Source organism: Brassica oleracea, chromosome C1, assembly GCF_000695525.1.
Source record: "Brassica oleracea var. oleracea cultivar TO1000 chromosome C1, BOL, whole genome shotgun sequence".
Lineage (NCBI taxonomy): Eukaryota > Viridiplantae > Streptophyta > Magnoliopsida > Brassicales > Brassicaceae > Brassica > Brassica oleracea.
In genome coordinates, this window is record NC_027748.1 from 11835249 (window position 1) to 11852364 (window position 17116).

Here is a 17116-nt window from a genome sequence, read left to right on the forward strand (position 1 = left end):
TTCCGAGGAACCCCAATTTTGTGTATCATCCTCGGAATTTCCTCGGAAATTCCTCGGTATATTCCGACGATTTCATTTTCCGTCGGAATGTCCGTCAGAATACCGCTGTTTTCTTGTAGTGATATACTGTGGTGCCAGGTTTATCTCACCAGCTACGGAAAAGAAATTTAACAAGAACCAGCCCTTGTCTATAGTCGAAAAAAAACTACGGACATCGGTTCAGAACTTATTAAATTCAAAAGAAAAAAGAATGTAACAAACTTAAAGATGTATATTCTATTATACCAAAAAAAAAACAATGATTAATGGAACAATTGGAGTACGAATGACAGTTAAGTTGAACACGTTGCACTGACAAGGTCAAAAGATAGAAGAAAGTTGGTCATTAATACCATATTAACAATATACCAAACTTAAATTTTTATATACAAGTATGAATGAGCTGTACAAGTATAAAGCTGAGCTGCACATCTAATATTAGTGTTTTCAAATTCTCTTGTTCAAGTATGAAAACAATGTTAGATTCAGAAATAAAGAATGTATTTAGTATTTCGTGATTTGTCACATAAGAGCAACTTCAACAGTAAAACCGATGAAGGTTTCTAAAAGAAAAACAAAAATTAATATTATAATGTATTTATCTTTTTAAAACGGTTGAAAAGTTATAAGAGTGACATATGTTATTTTGTGGTGGAACCGAGTTCTTAAAATGTAGAAACAAGAACCTTTCATGTTTTTCTCTCATATTTTTCTTATTTTTTGTTTTACTTTTAATTGTTAGAACTCTTTTCCATATACACCGTTTGAGTTGCTCTAAGAAGTATAGTTGTATGCTGCAGAGCAGTTAGATTGTCATTTTATTAATCTAAATAGAATGAAATATTAATTCCATCAATTCCATAACTATTCAAAGTAATTAAAGAAAAAAAATATTTTTTTCATAATTATGATTTGGAATAAAAGGAATGAATATATTACATTTTTAACCAATTATATCCATCTTATCCCATCAAGATTTATTCCTTGAATTCTATTTCATGTTACCATTTACATCAGTGCTGTGCTGCCGCACGAGGAATGGGCCTGACACGAAAATGCGCAGGAAAAACGAGGGCATATACTAATTGTGGCTTAGAGAAGTTAAACATGCTGACGTCATTCATATAAGCAAAATAAGGAGGAGAAAGAAAAGAAAAAAGAGGAAAGGAAAACGAAAAGAGACAACCTAAAAATTTTCTTTTATAAAAAGCTATCGTTCATCGGAAGAGACGACGCTCGCTCGCTAGCCTTTTTACTATTCTGTAAATCAAAATCCTTTTCGGCAAGCGATTCTCTGGTACTGTTTTCAGGTTTTCGAAATCGATTTCCTTCTTCTGGCGTTTTCATCCGGAGAAAGCGCCGGAGGTTTGGGGATAAACTTTTCAAATGACACAACGGGTCTACCAAGCCTGGAAAGGAAGCAATGTAAGGCTCTTTCGTCGTCGAACGATTTGACCCTTTATTTTCTTAGTGTTTTTCTCTTATGGGTATCCTCCAAAATCGATTCTTTCTGCTCTGAAAATGCTTGTGTTCTTAGTTGATTTTTGCGAAGTTTATCTACAGGGAGGTGGGTTACTATGTAGCCATATAGTCTTAGTTACGCAAGTGTAAACCAATGATGCAAAGTCTAAATCTTTTTTTTTTTGAGTATCATTAGTTAAAATATGTGCTTCATATGCTAAAAGCATGTAATCGTAATGGCTTTATGGGTTTTGAATTAAACTACATTGGAGTATTAGTGGTTGTTTGGATTCATAAGCTATGTGTATGTTGGTTTTAATGGTTTCACTTAGAGCTGGATTTTAGCACAGTCTTGTCTCTTCTATATGATCTTTGATTTGCTCTGTTCTCTTGTTCTATTTTGCAGAAGTTTATCTTTGGTGGGAGAGTGATATTTGGTCCAGATGCTAGATCAGTGCCACTTACCGTGCTGCTTATCCTGGTTCCAGTTGTTTTATTCTGTGTGTTTGTAGCTAGGCATCTTCTCCATGAGTTCTCTCCCCACAACGCTGGATACGCTATCTTGGTGGTGCCGATTCTGTTCACTATCTATGTAAGTCTTCTCTGGTGCTCATCTGATAGCCACATCTCATTTGATGTCTTTGTTTTACACTTGATTTTTGTTTGCTCGTTGTTCATTTGGGTTATAATCAGCATTCAATCGGCATTTTAACACAATCTTATAAAAAGCCTCAGATTTTTTTTGATTGATTGTTGAAAAATGACTTGATTATACAATGCAGTCATGTAGCATAAGATGTTTCGTAACTCTGGCTTAGAAGTTAAAACTCCTGTTCTTTCACTTGTTGTGTGGGATTCAATATTTTATATTTTTTGCTTTGCTGAATCATGTGGTTTGGTTGTGATAGGTGTTTATCCTCCTATCTTTCACATCTGCAAGAGATCCTGGTATTGTCCCTAGAAACTCGCATCCACCAGAGGAAGATCTACGCTATGAGACAACAGTATCAGCAGATGGAAGACAAACACCTTGTGTTCAAATTCCTAGGACGAAAGAAGTCATCGTTAATGGCACCACCGTTAGAGTCAAATACTGCGATACCTGCATGCTTTACAGGCCTCCTCGTTGCTCTCACTGTTCCATTTGCAACAACTGTGTCGAGCGCTTTGATCATCACTGCCCCTGGGTGGGCCAATGCATTGGACTGGTAAGCTCATTCACTTTGAAAGAGATGTTGTTCATTGTTTTTATACTGAAAGCATATTCACTTTGAAAAATCTTTACCTTTTGGCAGAGAAACTATAGGTACTTCTTTATGTTTGTTTCTTCGGCAACTCTTCTCTGCGTGTATGTGTTCTCCATGTCGGCTTTTTACATCAATATTATAATGGAACATCAACGCGGAACCGTATGGATGGCTATGAGAGAATCACCTTGGGCGGTTGCGCTGATGATCTATTGCTTTATTGCCCTGTGGTTTGTTGGAGGCCTCACAGGGTTTCACTCGTACCTCATTGGTACCAACCAGGTCAGTTTCACTTGCAATCATTGCTACCATCTTCTGTTATTATCTTATGCAAATTGTGAGTCAACTTATAGCAAATGCTGCGCAAATTTTGCAGACAACGTATGAGAATTTCCGGTACAGACCAAACAGCAGAACCGTGGCCTATAACCGTGGGTGTGCAAACAATTTCATGGAGGTGTTTTGCACGAAGGTTAAGCCCTCAAGGAACAACTTCAGAGCCTTTGTCGAAGAAGAACCTCCAAGAGTTGTTACTCTACCAACCATCGTCACCAATATCAACAAGCGATCAGCCGAAGCAGAGGATGAGATCGGGAGCCGGAGACAGAAAGTGGAAGACGATCTAGACATTGGGGACGATCTTATGAACTTATCACAGCGGTGTAATCCAGCAGAGGCCAGCAACGACCAACCTCATCAGACTTTGGACATTGACCAATTGGCCCTTGGGGTTGCTGATAGAGCAGCGACGATAAGGACAGAGACAAGGCATGGGAGCTGGGGAAGAAGAAGTGGGAGCTGGGATATAGCAGCAGATGTAGCTAATTCTAATGTCCGGGAGAGTTAAAGCTAATTGCAAAGGGAGGAAGATGATGATGATTGCTTTTGTTTTTAATTGCTCCAAACATTTGGGGGGTTTCTTTTAGGACAGAAGTGGGAAGATCTGATTTGGTTTTGGGGATTTGCCAATCAGTTCATGTAATCTTTGAGTGTATTATTCCCCTTACTATCTTCCTTTCGTTTCCTTAAATATGTATTGTGTTGTTTTCTTGATCTTATGAGAAGTTGTTATTATATCTGAATTGGAAACTTCAGAAAGAGAAGAATCACATTCGGTTGGAACCTCCTCCACCCTCTCGGCTGATATGTGTTATAGGTTTTAATGCATAGTAGAAGATCCTTCTCAGATATAAAGAGTGTATTGATGCATCTTTTGAAAGTTTGTTATGGGCTATTGATTGCTTGAAGAACGTCCTTCATTTCGACTCTTATCATTTTCACAAGTGAAGACCATAATCTGGTCGCTGCAGTCTCAAAATCTTTCTCTTGGCCATCCCTTAGATTTCAAACTGACAAGATTATCTTATGCTTCATGTCCTTTTGGACTGGAGTGTGCATTTCCACTCCCGTGAAGGTATTAAAGGTGCTTATCTCATTGCTGATAGTGTGATCAAAGTGGATCGGTTCCAATCTTATATTGCAAGGGGTTATCCCTTATGGTTAAGGCATATTTTTTTGTTGAGCCTTTCCTTTTTTTTGTTAGATTGGTTTTGATCCTTTGTTGTGTCACCTTTGTATCCTCCATTGATGTTTCATCCTTGTATCCTTCCTTTTCATTAATGAAAGTGTTAAAAGAAAAATATCTGAGTTGATGATATCTGGCATAACTCTCTACCTTAAAACTCATGCTGTGTAGCTCAACCAAAATCCAGTTCTATCAGTTTCTCTTACATACAGCATACAAATGTGTGACAAAAGAAATACAAATACAACCCACCTTAAGAAGGGTGTGGCACGTGCCCACGTACTGATTATATAACTTTTTGTGATCTTTAAAACCAGAAAAAAATATCTAGTTCTTTTGGCTTAAGTAGCTTTATGTGCCCCACCTAATTCAAGTTCAAAGCTTTCTTAAAACCGTCACTGCTTTTTTTTTAATAATTTTTATGTTTCCTTTTCTTTATGTTACCTAAAATTATTTTTTGTTTTCTCAAAATTTTACACACTTTTGTTACCATTTCATACAATATTTTCACTTTTTTTTCTTTTTTTTTGCTACATAAAACTATTCTTTTTTTTATAAACTTTTTTTTTCTTTTGAATACTAAATTTTCCATAATAAAAACTATAATTTATTCGAATTTCACTCTTAACACTTATTACTTTTATTTTAATTTTTCAATACTTAGATTAATAAAACTAAAAGGAATATAACTATTATATGCAGTATATAATTTATAACACTACTTAAAAAGAAGATTTAAAATTATGAAAGTTAATTATCAAAGAAATATGAAAATTATTATTTCTTTGTATGGTTCATTTAAAATAAGATGTAACATTTTAGTGACTAATGTAATTTTTTACAAAGAAATAATAAAGTCTAAACAAAGAAATAATAAAATTTAATTCGCTAAATTATTTAATGTTTTTATTATATATTTTTATTGTGCCACACGTTACATTATTTTTCAGATTTGCCCCTGACCAGGGGCAGATCCACCTTAGAAAGGAGTGTGACATGTGCCACATGCTGATTATATAACTTTCTTGTGATCTTAAAAACAGAACAAGATATCTAACTTTTTTGGCTTAAGTGGCTTCATGTGCCCCACCTAATTCAAGTTCAAAACTCCCTTAAAACCGCCTCTGTTCTCTTTTTTAATAATTTTTTTTGTTTCCTCTTCTTTTTGTTACCTAAAACTATTTTTTTTCTCAATTTTCTACACACTTTTGTTACCATTTCATACAATATTTTCCTTTTTTTTTTCTTTTTTTTGCTACATAAAACTATTCTTTCTTTCTTTATAAACTTTTTTTTAATACTAATTTTTCCATGATAAAAAATATAATTTATTTGAATTTCACTCTTAACACTTATTACTATTATTTTAATTTTTCAATAATTAGATTAATAAAACTAAAAGGAACAAAGTTTATAACTATTATATGCGGTATATAATTTAAAACATTACTTAAAAGGAAGATTTAAAATTATGAAAGTTAATTATCAAAGAAATATGAAAATTAATATTTATTTGTATGGTTCATTTAAAATAAGATGTAACACTTTAGTGACTAATGTAAACTTTTACAAAGAAATAATAAAGTTTAATTCTCTAAATTATTTAATATTTTATTGTACCACACATTATATTATTTTTTAGATCCGCCCCTGACCAGAGTCAGACCCACCATAGGAAGGGGTGTGGCATGTGCCACATACATACTGATTATATAACTTTTTGTGATCTTAAAAAAAGAACAAAATATTTAGCTCTTTTGGCTTTAACTAGCTACATGTGCTCCACCTAATTGAAGTTTGAAGCTCCCTTAAAATCATCTCTGCTCTCTTTTTTAATAATCTTTATGTTTTCTCTTTTTTTTGTTACCTAAAACTTTTTTTTTTGTTTTCTCAAATTTTTACACACTTTTGTTACCATTTCATATAATATTTTCTCTTTTTTTATGTTTTTCTTTTGTTTTTGCTACATGAAACTATTCTTTCTTTCTTTATAAACTTTTTTTTTTGAATAGTAAATTTTCCATAATAAAAACTATAATTTATTCGAATTTCACTCTTAACACTTATTACGATATTTTCATTTTTCAATACTTAGATTAATAAAACTAAAAAGAATAAAGGTTGTAACTATTATATGCAGTATATAATTTATAACATTACTTAAAAGGAAGATTTAAAATTATGAAAGTTAATTATCAAAGAAATATGATTTTTTTTTGTATGGTTCATTTAAAATAAGATGTAACACTTTAGTGACTAATGTACATTTTTACAAAGAAATAATAAGTCCAATTTGCTAAATTATTTAATATTTTAATTATATATTTTTATTGTGCCACAGATTATATTATTTTTTAGATCACCCTGACAAAGGGCGGACCTATCTGGTGTGACATGTGCCACATACTGATTATATAATTTTTTGTGATCTTAAAAACAGAAAAAAATATCTAGATCTTTTGGCTTAAGTGGCTTCATGTGCCCTACCTAATTCAAGTTCGAAGCTCCCTTAAAACTATCCATGCTCTCTTTTTTAATAATCTTTATGTTTCCTCTTCTTTTTGTTACCTAAAACTATTTTTTGTTTTTTCAATTTTCTACACATTTTTGTTACCATTTCATACAATATTTTTCCCTTCTTTTTTTTTGCTACATAAAACTATTCTTTCTTTCTTTATAGACTTTTTTGCTTTTGAATACTAAATTTTCCATGATAAAAACTATAATTTTTATTTGAATTTCACTCTAACACTTATTACTATTATTTTAATTTTTCAATACTTAGATTAGTAAAACTAAAAGGAATAAAGGTTCTAAGTATTATATGCAGTATATAATTTATAACATTACTTAAAAGGAAGATTTAAAATTATGAAAGTTAATTATCAAAGAAATATGAAAATTATTATTTCTTTGTATGGCTCATTTAAAATAAGATGCAACACTTTACTGACTAATGTAAAATTTTTAAAAAAGAAATAATGAAGTCCAATTCGTTAAATTATTTAATATTTTAATTATATATTTTAATTATATATTTTAATTATGCCACACATTATATTATTTTTTAGATCTCCCCCAGAATACAACACTGTGTAAAACAAAATAAAATAACCTTTGTTTTTCTATGATATCCCCTATATATTAAAAGAAAAGCATTTGTCACTAATGCGTTCACACTATATTCGTTCACACTATATTCGTCACGTTATAGTTTCACATCGATTTCAATTTGAGTATGCTTACGCGTCGGCCTCACAGACATTTAACAATTAATGTGTTCACATACTAATTTTTTCAACTCCACCGCAAATAATTTAATGTGTTCGCACTAATTTTTTTTTAATCATGTCATTTTTAGTTCCTACATTTTTAACATTTGTATTAGTGAATTGAAATTTTCTTCGTACAACTACTAAATAATATCATTTTAAAAGAAATAAATTACAAAATTATTAAGATTTGCATCAACTAAAATGTTGGAATGAGAATGTTTTATAAATTGAAAGTTTCGTATCTTGCCTAACTTAGCATGGTTGAGGCTTACGCACACGATGACAACAAATAATTGTGATTGATTATGAATTAAAAAAAACTAAGGTAAAAAATACCACACACAAAGTCGGATATTTAGTTTAGTCAAATATTGTTTTTCTTTACAGAGTTTTCATATCAGACAAATAATTAGAATAATAATCAAATTGCTAAAAAACAATCAGAAATCAGAAAATATTTAAAAGAAAAGAAAATTCGTGAATCGATTGAGAAATAAAATTAAGGTGCCGAGTGAAGAGTTCACATTATTTTCCACGCAAATCTAACACTTTTCACTTGATTTTATCGTGTTTTTATTATATGTACCAACAAAAATTTATAAGAAAATACACGTTATTGGTTATAGACTACGTCAATTTTGCAATATGCCCAACAATATTAACACGACGCCATCCATTTTTATTGGTATTCTTAAAGTATGGTCCAACAATTATGTATTTTAAATAAGCCTAAAATATTTGTTTTACGTTTTTTATTTTAGTAGAAGAAAGTAAGTCTGGATAAAATATATGGGTCCGAAGAACCGAACCGAACTAGATTTGAAAGTAATACTAAACACAAAATAAAACTTATTAATTACTCATATGGATCTAAAAGTTTAATATTCATACCTGAATTTGATCCAAACTAAAATATTTTGGATACCAAAAGTATCTAAATCACAATTATATACTTAAATATGTTAATTATTTTAAATTTTATATCTATTAGATGTTCAAAAATATATAAAAATTATCAACATAGTCGCACGTAAATATAAAAAATAACAGAAAATGTTCAAAATACTGAAAATATTTATTTATTCTCCATCCAAATATTTAAATTGAACCACTCCCTATGTTTTAATTTTAGTGGCTTTTAAGATTTTTGCACATAAATTAAGAAAATATAAATTTCTATACAATTTATCTTGGCTTTTAAGGTGTTTGCACATGGATTAAGAAAATACAAATTTCTATACAATTTATCTTGGTTGCATAAAAGTATCATTAAATGAAACTAATTCAACCAATAAAAAAAATATTGTATTTTGTAATTGGTAACAAAGTTCAAATGATATTATTTTTTTTTCTAGAATAACAATAACATAAATTATTTTGGAACAAAATTTATTTCTCTAAACACCACTTAAAGTGATACAGAGGGAGCAATTATTATTTAGTCTTTCATTATTCAATTTTTTATGTTTTATATTATTTGATTTTTTGATTTTGAGGATTTATGTATATTTGATTTTTTTTAAATACATAATTAAAATGGGTATCCGAACTCGAATCCGAATCGAACCCGCAATGATTCAAACCAAATTCAAACCAAAATTTATAAATATCCGAATACGATTTAAATTTTTAACTCTGAAAATCAGAAATCTGAATAGATTAACTGAATTTCGAACATATATAAGAATGTCCACCCCGAAAAAAAGATAGACAACAAATCCCTTAGTACAACGTATAATAAATAATCCAATAAACTATATCACTCTGCGCACGGTGCGGATTACTATCTAGTGTATAGTATAATGTATGTCAAATAAAACTTCAGTGAAATGTGTTAATATTTAGCTTATCATATTAGATTAGATCACTTCTTTTCTATGATCACCAAGGACCTCAACACTTGTCACGACATAGCTCAATTTTCTAAACAAAGAAAGAGGATCATAGGCGTTTTTTTCGTTGACTAAATCTATACAAACCACATACTATTAACATAGGTTCTCCAAATTTAGCAAATATAAGCAAACTTTTAGTAAAAACCTTACGCATTTTACATCAATTCTTAATATATTAGTTTCCAAGAATATCAAACGTCCCTGACCAAGCCCTAGGTGTACTTGTATATATACCCACGTCCTCAGTTTATAAAAGAAAATCAACATATAGAAAACTGAATAACAACCGGAAGAAAAAAGAGAAAAAAATAAATAAAACAAAACTTCCGACGCAAAGAAAATGGCAAAGTTCTCAGTTCTGTCCACCTTCGCCGCGGCGGCAATTACGTTGCAACTACTCCTAGTTCCAGCTTCAGCCTCTCCTCAAATGAAATACATTGACGCTATCTGCGATCGCTCCCACGACCAAGATTACTGCGTTAAAACATTGACCACCAACCCCCCTACGGCTGCTCCCATTGGCCTGGTACTCATCTTTAAACCAATGTCTCTTTGTTTGCGTTAAATCACAGAAGAAATTTGCGTTTGAATTATGGTTTAGTCAGTTTATTTGGTAGTCCGGTAACATGTAATCCGAAAATCTTCTAGCATTAGTCGAAAAACATTTTAAACAGACAATCCGACAATGTGATACCTTTTTTCCACACTGTAGCATCTAGTGTGTTTATACCGAAGCTGGCCGGATTAACTAGCCGCATATATAAAAAAAAAAGAATATCATGTTTACTTAATATGTTTCTATTGCTTCAAAAATACAACTGCATATGCTTTACGTGTGAAAGAGCTTAAATGAGAATGATCATTAGTATTGATACTAATAAAATCTCTTTATTATCTCCAGAATCCACTGGCCGAGGCCGTGATGGCGCTCACCATAGCCCACGCCGAGAAGACAGCGGCTTTCGTGGCTGAGACGGGTAAGACTGATCCAACGTTTACGGAGTACCACAAGGCCTACTTAACCGTGGTGGCTGATCTCAAGAGCGCAAACGTGAAGCTCAAGGAATCCCCTGACACTGCTCACTACGACGTTAGGTCTTCGACCGACCAGATGAAGCGCGTGGAGGGATTAGTTGCCAGCAAAAATGACCAGGCTTCAACTACTCTCAAGGAAATGACGGTGCAGATGGAGAAACTTCTTGATCTTGCAGCTAGTGCCGCCGATGCTGTGGACGATGATGATGAGAACATCCACCGTCGCGTCTGATTTTAAACCGGTCCGGTTTCGTTTTTTTTGTGTTCACAATACAAAATATAATAAATAAATGAATATACATATACACACACACAAAATGTGTTGTGATAAACTAGTAATTAAGTTTTTGAAATATTTGCAGAACTAATGTTGTCAATATTTTTGGCATATATAAAGAGTCTGCTGTATGATCTTTTTATAAAAATAAATATAAATCTGATTTGTATCAATTGTTGGAAAATCCAAAAGCGAACAAAGATTAACAAGACATCACCTGGTACAAACATATTGACTTTTGTAAGCTTTAGGAAAAACATACTGAGTTTTGGAAAACCCCACAAGAAAAAGGTCTTACAAAACACGGAACTGAAATAGAAATCTAATCGTTGGCCAAATTAAGACTTAAGAGATAAGATGAATCTCACCTAAGCTTATTGAGTAAAGTGGCAGTTGAAGCTCATCCTTGGTTGTTGTCTGGTCGATCTGGAAAATCGGCCTAAAGATTGATCTTCTTTGAAAATTGTGTTGTTTCTTTTTCAGGAAAATAAATTGTGTTGTTTCTAGCTTAGCGAATATAATTCCTAGAATTAGAAACTTTCACCTTTTTTATTCTTAGTAACATCAAGTTTTGAAGCTGTTAATACATAGTTCAAATTTATAAATTATTTATTCACGTAATTATTGAAAATTTCAATTTTCATAAATTAGTCCATCTTCTATAGATTTCGCGGTTTCTTCTAATATTTTTCTTACGAAATCAGAAAAAATTGCCTATGAACCAGACAAGGCAATATTTATTAAAATTGATTCGAACTTTCTGGATTTAATGTAAATATAAAATAAAATCTAAATCAGTTAAGGCAAATATCTGATTGTTTAGGGGTTGTTACTCAAACTAAACAGTTTCAATATGTTTAGGTCAACTGATTTTTTTTCTCTGAGTATGACTTTTTGAAATATGTTAATATTATTCATTATTCAAAAGATGTGGATTCTATAAGAAAATGGTGTGAAATCAATAGAGTTGAACCTATATGAGTTGAAAGAATCGAAAATCTTAATTAATTTAATGGAAAATGGCTATAAAGTACGGTCGAACCGCACAGTCTGTATTCTACTTACAAGGTCTATAGATGTCATGCAATTCTGCGAGATTTAATGTAGACTTTGGAGGTTCGACCGCAGAATCTACTTAGATTCAAGAATTTTTGTATCATTTAGACAATACTTAGTAATGAGATTCACATATTTGACAGAAAAAAGTATGACCTAAACTTTGTAAATATTATGAAATTCTACGTGACTTATGTTTGTGTATGTTTTCGATAAATAAAAATGCAAAAAGTGTTTTAGAAGAATCTTAAAAATTATCGTTTCTACTTTAGCACCATCTTAAAAAATATTCGCAAGATCCAATGTAGAGATTCAATTCGTATTATCAAACTGATGCAATCAATCATGTCTACATACAAGTATACAACTGAGTTTAAACGGCTAATTAAAAGAATCGCAAGCTAGCTTGTGCATACAAAAATATAATATACGAAAATTGTTATTTTCAATCTTCCTAATTTTACATTTTAGTTAGTACCAAAACTATATATCCGATACTTTAAATTGACAAGAAACCCTTGAAACTTAAAATCCTTAAAATTTTATTAAATCTCTAAAATATTATGGATAAAAAGAACCCCAATACCAGGGTAATTTGATATGTTTATATCAAACCGTTACAGCGATTAAATGAGGTCTATCTATTAATGGGGGTTGTGTCGTGATGTGAAAGAGACAAAAGAGTGAGAGGTTTCAAAGCAATGCTCAACTAGGCTGGGCATTTTAACCTGGACCCGAAGATCCGAACCGGAACCGACCCAAAAATATCCGATCTGGAACCGGACCGAAAATGTACAAGTCCCTTTTGGATCTAAATTTTTTTTACCCGAAAGAACCGGAACCGAAAAGAAACCGATCCGAATAGATCCGGACCCGAAAAGAACCGACCTAAATAGACCCGACCCGATAAAAACCGATTTGTACCCGACTTAAAAACATGTATATCTAAAACTATGATGTTTTGTGTTCTATTTTATATATATTATTTTATGATTTAGTTGAAATATCTTTTGTGGACAACATTTGTTATTATTTTTTCACATGTTTTAAGTAATATAAAGTTTTAAAATGTAAAATTTAGAGTTTTAAAATGTTTTATTTTAATTATTAATAATTTTATTTAAGCTGTTTTGTAAAATTGTAGATATATATGACAAATATTCAACTAAAATTGATGGAATTGGGTATATCATGTCATTTTCAGATCCTAAATATCCAAACCCGACCCGGACCCGATATGGACCCAAAAAATTACAGGTATTTTATGGGTATTTTAATTATAGACCCGGACCCAAGAAGAACCGACCTGAACCCGAACCAAAAATTTCTAAGTACCTATTGGGTCTAAATATTTAGGACCCTCCGGACCCAAAAAGAACCAGTCCGAACCTGACCCGAAGATCCGAACGCTCAGTCCTATGCTCGACAGAAAAAAGTGAACATAAAAGGAAAAAAGAGAGAAGACGAGTTAATGTGATCAGCGGTGAGTTTTGGTAAGATAGCGATGAGAAGGTGACAAATGTGAATTCATTCCTCTCTCTCGTCATTTTCTGCATCAAGATGGATTCCATCATGTCCATTCAAAATCATTGGTTTAATTTTTAGCATATTCCTTTTGGGATTTATTTTCGAACTACATAGCTGTATGTATTCATTTAAGATTTCCTTTTTATTTTAATTTAGTTACAATAATAAGAAGTATTAGAATCTAATCAAGGATCATGAAAATGTATTAAGAAATTGTATTCTTCACCTAGTTTCGTCTTTATGGTCACTTGATTTGGTTGAAAACCTTACTTAAGTTCACATAACTGTATAATAGTTTCTTTTATATTATGATTCATATAATCTCTTTAACCAAAGTCAGGATAAGATTAAATTTAACTCTCTTAACCGCAAAGAACTAAAGAAGCTACAAATATGTTACTTAAGATGTAGCAACTGCTAGCTCGAATATTCTAATTGACATGGGATTAAGGCAATGCAGAATGAACTTGTCCATATGTTCGGATATTCATCTAGTACGTACTAATAAAGTGATATTCATATAGTATTATTAAAGTGGCAAGAGCTTATATATTGATTACCAAAGTTGGTTTGGTTTACAAAGACTCAAACAGCTTAACAGTCTAAGACACTATAGGGTAAAATTACTTGGTATACAACTAGCAACTTAGGCTAGAAAACACCTTACTTTGAGTACACTGAATATCAGTTGCATCATAAGTAACTTTTATCAACTTAACCATTCGAACAAAAGTTGAATATATCACAATGCCTCCTAAACGGCTAAACCGTCCCAAAGTAGCAGATTAATTAATTATCTAAAAGAAAAAATCATGTCCGGAAGTACAAGTACTTACAAAAAAAAAAGTCATTACCGACAACAACAAAAAAAGAAGCAATGATGATCTCTTGTGCTTAAATCATACAAGAAAATTTAGGGTTTCTTACCAAGAGAGTTCTTGTTGTTATGCATCCAAATCTTAAGCACTTGTCTCCTAACACCAGTTTCCGCACAGAACTGCTCAACCGCCGCGTCATCATGCTTCTGAATTCTCCACCCCAACCTCTCCGCGAAGGCTAACATCTTCTCCTTCTGCTCCGCCGTGAACTTCGTTCTAAACCTCTTAGCCCTGGTTCCGCCGCTGCTGCTCGGATTTGACGTATCCTCCTCGTCCCCAGAGGCCGCAGTAGGCCTGTAAGGCTGCCCTGCCGCCGCCGGAGACGTTAGATGAAGGTATCCTGGCGGCGGCAGCTGAGGAGGACGGTTGTAGTACGTTGGAGCCCTGTAGGCCCTGCCGCTCATGATTTCGGTTTCCTTCCGGTGGAAGTTGCGGTGGCAGCCGCAAGCTGCACACTTGAGAGCGTCGAGTGAACCATCTTCACCTGAAGGCATGAACTCGCAGCAGCCGTCCACGGCGTGGCCGCCGATGTTAACGGCATGATTCTTTAAGCACTCTCTGTACCTTATCTTCGACCCTCCAACACTTTTTCTACTTCCTCCGCCACCACCTCCGCTTGAGGTTGCTCCCTCGCCGCTCAGAGAGTCGTAACCTCCGGCGGGGTTAACACCTGACATCTCCATTTCTTCTTCTTGCTCCTCAAAGTTCATTTTTCTTTTCTCTCTCTCTATCCCTCTTTATTTTTTAATCCTTCAACGTCACAAGAGACATCTGTACAGTTAAATTGTATACTTAAAAAACTATTCTGGGGACCAATAATTCATGAGGGTTAAGAGTACAAATAATGAAAAAGCATAGTTATAATATATGTATATAATTTAATCTAAGTGAAAAGATGAAACTATGAAGATAAGAGAGAGACGATGAGAGTGTGGTCAACAATTCGCAAGCCTGCCGCTTGGTAAAAATTAGCCTCAACTTTTTAAGTTTTTATTTTGTTTTAGCATATTTGTCAAGTATATATATAGTTTCATAAAATAAATAAAATAATGGGTTTACTGAAAGTACAGTTTATATCATAAATAAACAAAAGTTTGTTCTGTTGTTAGATTAATTTAACTATATAAGTGGTGGGTTTGAGATTTATTAGTGATTAAAAGGGCGCTTAGGGTTTTTGTTCACGGTACGTGCGACTCTGGGGACTTTAATCATGCTATAAAAAGGATCGATGTATAGAACTGTGGTCTAAGTAAAAGTATCTTTGGGAACTTACTCCAATCGCAGCAAAATGGCATGACTGCATGAGACGTAGAGATAACGTGTCAAGATGATAGGTCCGGCCTTAATTTTGGTTTTTGTTTGGGTTAGTTATAAACAAAGAAAAAACATAAAGCAATTTATAATTGTGTTCATTCTGATGAACTATCTTCACTGAATTGGTTTCCATAAATTTATATTATCGAACCTGGATATAACTGACCGCCAAATGCATCTACCAATTAGTTTTCTTTTTTTCAAGAAAGTGTATCAATTTTTTTTTCTATCAGAAATGGCCGTTTTATGTCCATGTGTGTGTACATCCTATTCGCCGGGTATTCTTAAACTGGTGTCCAGTAACATGTGCAGTCTGAATATAGTTTTGGATATCTCCATGTCATGTTTTATCTATTTGATATATCATATATCACTAGTTCACTACTATGTATACTTTCTTGATATACGAAGTTATTCAACATCATAACATCTAACCGTTCTTTTTGTGATTAATTGACTAATTAAGGTTGAACAGGCTTGGGAACAAATACAAAATGCTCCAGATTCAAGAATAGGTGAAATTGAGACTCAGCCTCATATCCAGAGCAATTTGGTATCAAAAATAATAATTAGAATTTTCTCAAAACAAGGACTTATTTTTGAAGAAGGAAAAAGACAAGAAGAGTTATTATGTAGACGATCAAGTTGATAAAGAAGGGGAAGATCTGATTGTGGAAAAAGACAAATTACGCAACGGCCGGGTTTGACGACGGAATAGTTCCACAAAAAGATGTGATGTGGCGTAGTCAGGAGAAAGTTGATGATGAAAATTTGCAGAAATATCACGTGAATGTTTGTGTGGTTCTGTCTCCCTCCCCATCTCTTCTCCTCATCCATATATATTTGTAGATGTACATTATACTTTTTTTTTTTCTCTAAAGGATTTTCATTGATTTATATATTCAAATAGTTACATTAATCCAACCACAGATACAAGCAACTCAGAACTGGATCATTTTTAACAAAAACCGATACTAAGATCCAATACCAAAACGAAAGCTTAAGGACACCAACTAGGATACCCAATGGCAACGTAAGATTGAAATCTTCTATCTGCTAGAGCACTCTCCGCTATAAGTCGAACTCCACTATTCGCATTATGAGGCTCAAAGACAACCTGCCATCTCAAAAAATTCATAAGAAGACCCCTAATGTCCACAACTTTAGACTTGAAAGAGGGCCACGCTTTTGGCCTGTTAATTGCCTTAACAAGAACACCTCCTTCAAATGTAAAGTAGACCTTTAGGCGTCTATGACTGATCATACTTTCAACCGCCCAGAGCATACCCAAGAAATGAGCATCATCTTTTGATTCCACAAGTCCAAAAGAGCGTCGACTGTGAAGCAGGACATGCCCACTAGAATCACTCAAAACCCAAGCAGCCCCAGCAACTTGTTTCTTCTTCCCCTAGACAATACTAATTTCACACTTATCCATGTTATTTGAGGGAGATCTCCTCTCCACACTTGTTTGCACCACTGACTCCCAACAAGTCGCTTCCCCAGTATCTTTTAAATCTTGCGCTTCATACCACAGATCTGCCTCCTCCTTGGCCTTATTGCAGAGCTGATCACTCTGGAACAGAG

General features: G+C 33.0%; 3 protein-coding genes across 3 annotated transcripts; 2 read left to right on the forward strand and 1 right to left on the reverse strand.

Annotated features, from left to right (window-relative positions):
• The first annotated feature begins 1425 nt into the window (after positions 1-1425).
• On the forward strand, positions 1426-3829 carry LOC106312590 (protein S-acyltransferase 8). Its single transcript, XM_013750200.1, has 5 exons — positions 1426-1464; positions 1907-2092; positions 2409-2708; positions 2796-3029; positions 3124-3829. The coding sequence occupies exons 1-5, from the start codon at positions 1426-1428 to the stop codon at positions 3592-3594; spliced, it is 1230 nt and encodes a 409-aa protein (XP_013605654.1). The 3' UTR covers positions 3595-3829.
• Positions 3830-9680: 5851 nt separating this feature from the next.
• On the forward strand, positions 9681-10927 carry LOC106296340. Its single transcript, XM_013732459.1, has 2 exons — positions 9681-9968; positions 10344-10927. The coding sequence occupies exons 1-2, from the start codon at positions 9783-9785 to the stop codon at positions 10707-10709; spliced, it is 552 nt and encodes a 183-aa protein (XP_013587913.1). The 5' UTR covers positions 9681-9782; the 3' UTR covers positions 10710-10927.
• Positions 10928-14077: 3150 nt separating this feature from the next.
• Positions 14078-15187, reverse strand: LOC106344851 (zinc-finger homeodomain protein 2). The gene is made up of 2 exons (XM_013784153.1): positions 15138-15187; positions 14078-14986 (listed from the first exon to the last, which is right to left on the reverse strand). The coding sequence occupies exon 2, from the start codon at positions 14923-14925 to the stop codon at positions 14251-14253; it is 675 nt and encodes a 224-aa protein (XP_013639607.1). The 5' UTR covers positions 14926-14986; positions 15138-15187; the 3' UTR covers positions 14078-14250.
• Between the last annotated feature and the right edge of the window lie 1929 nt (positions 15188-17116).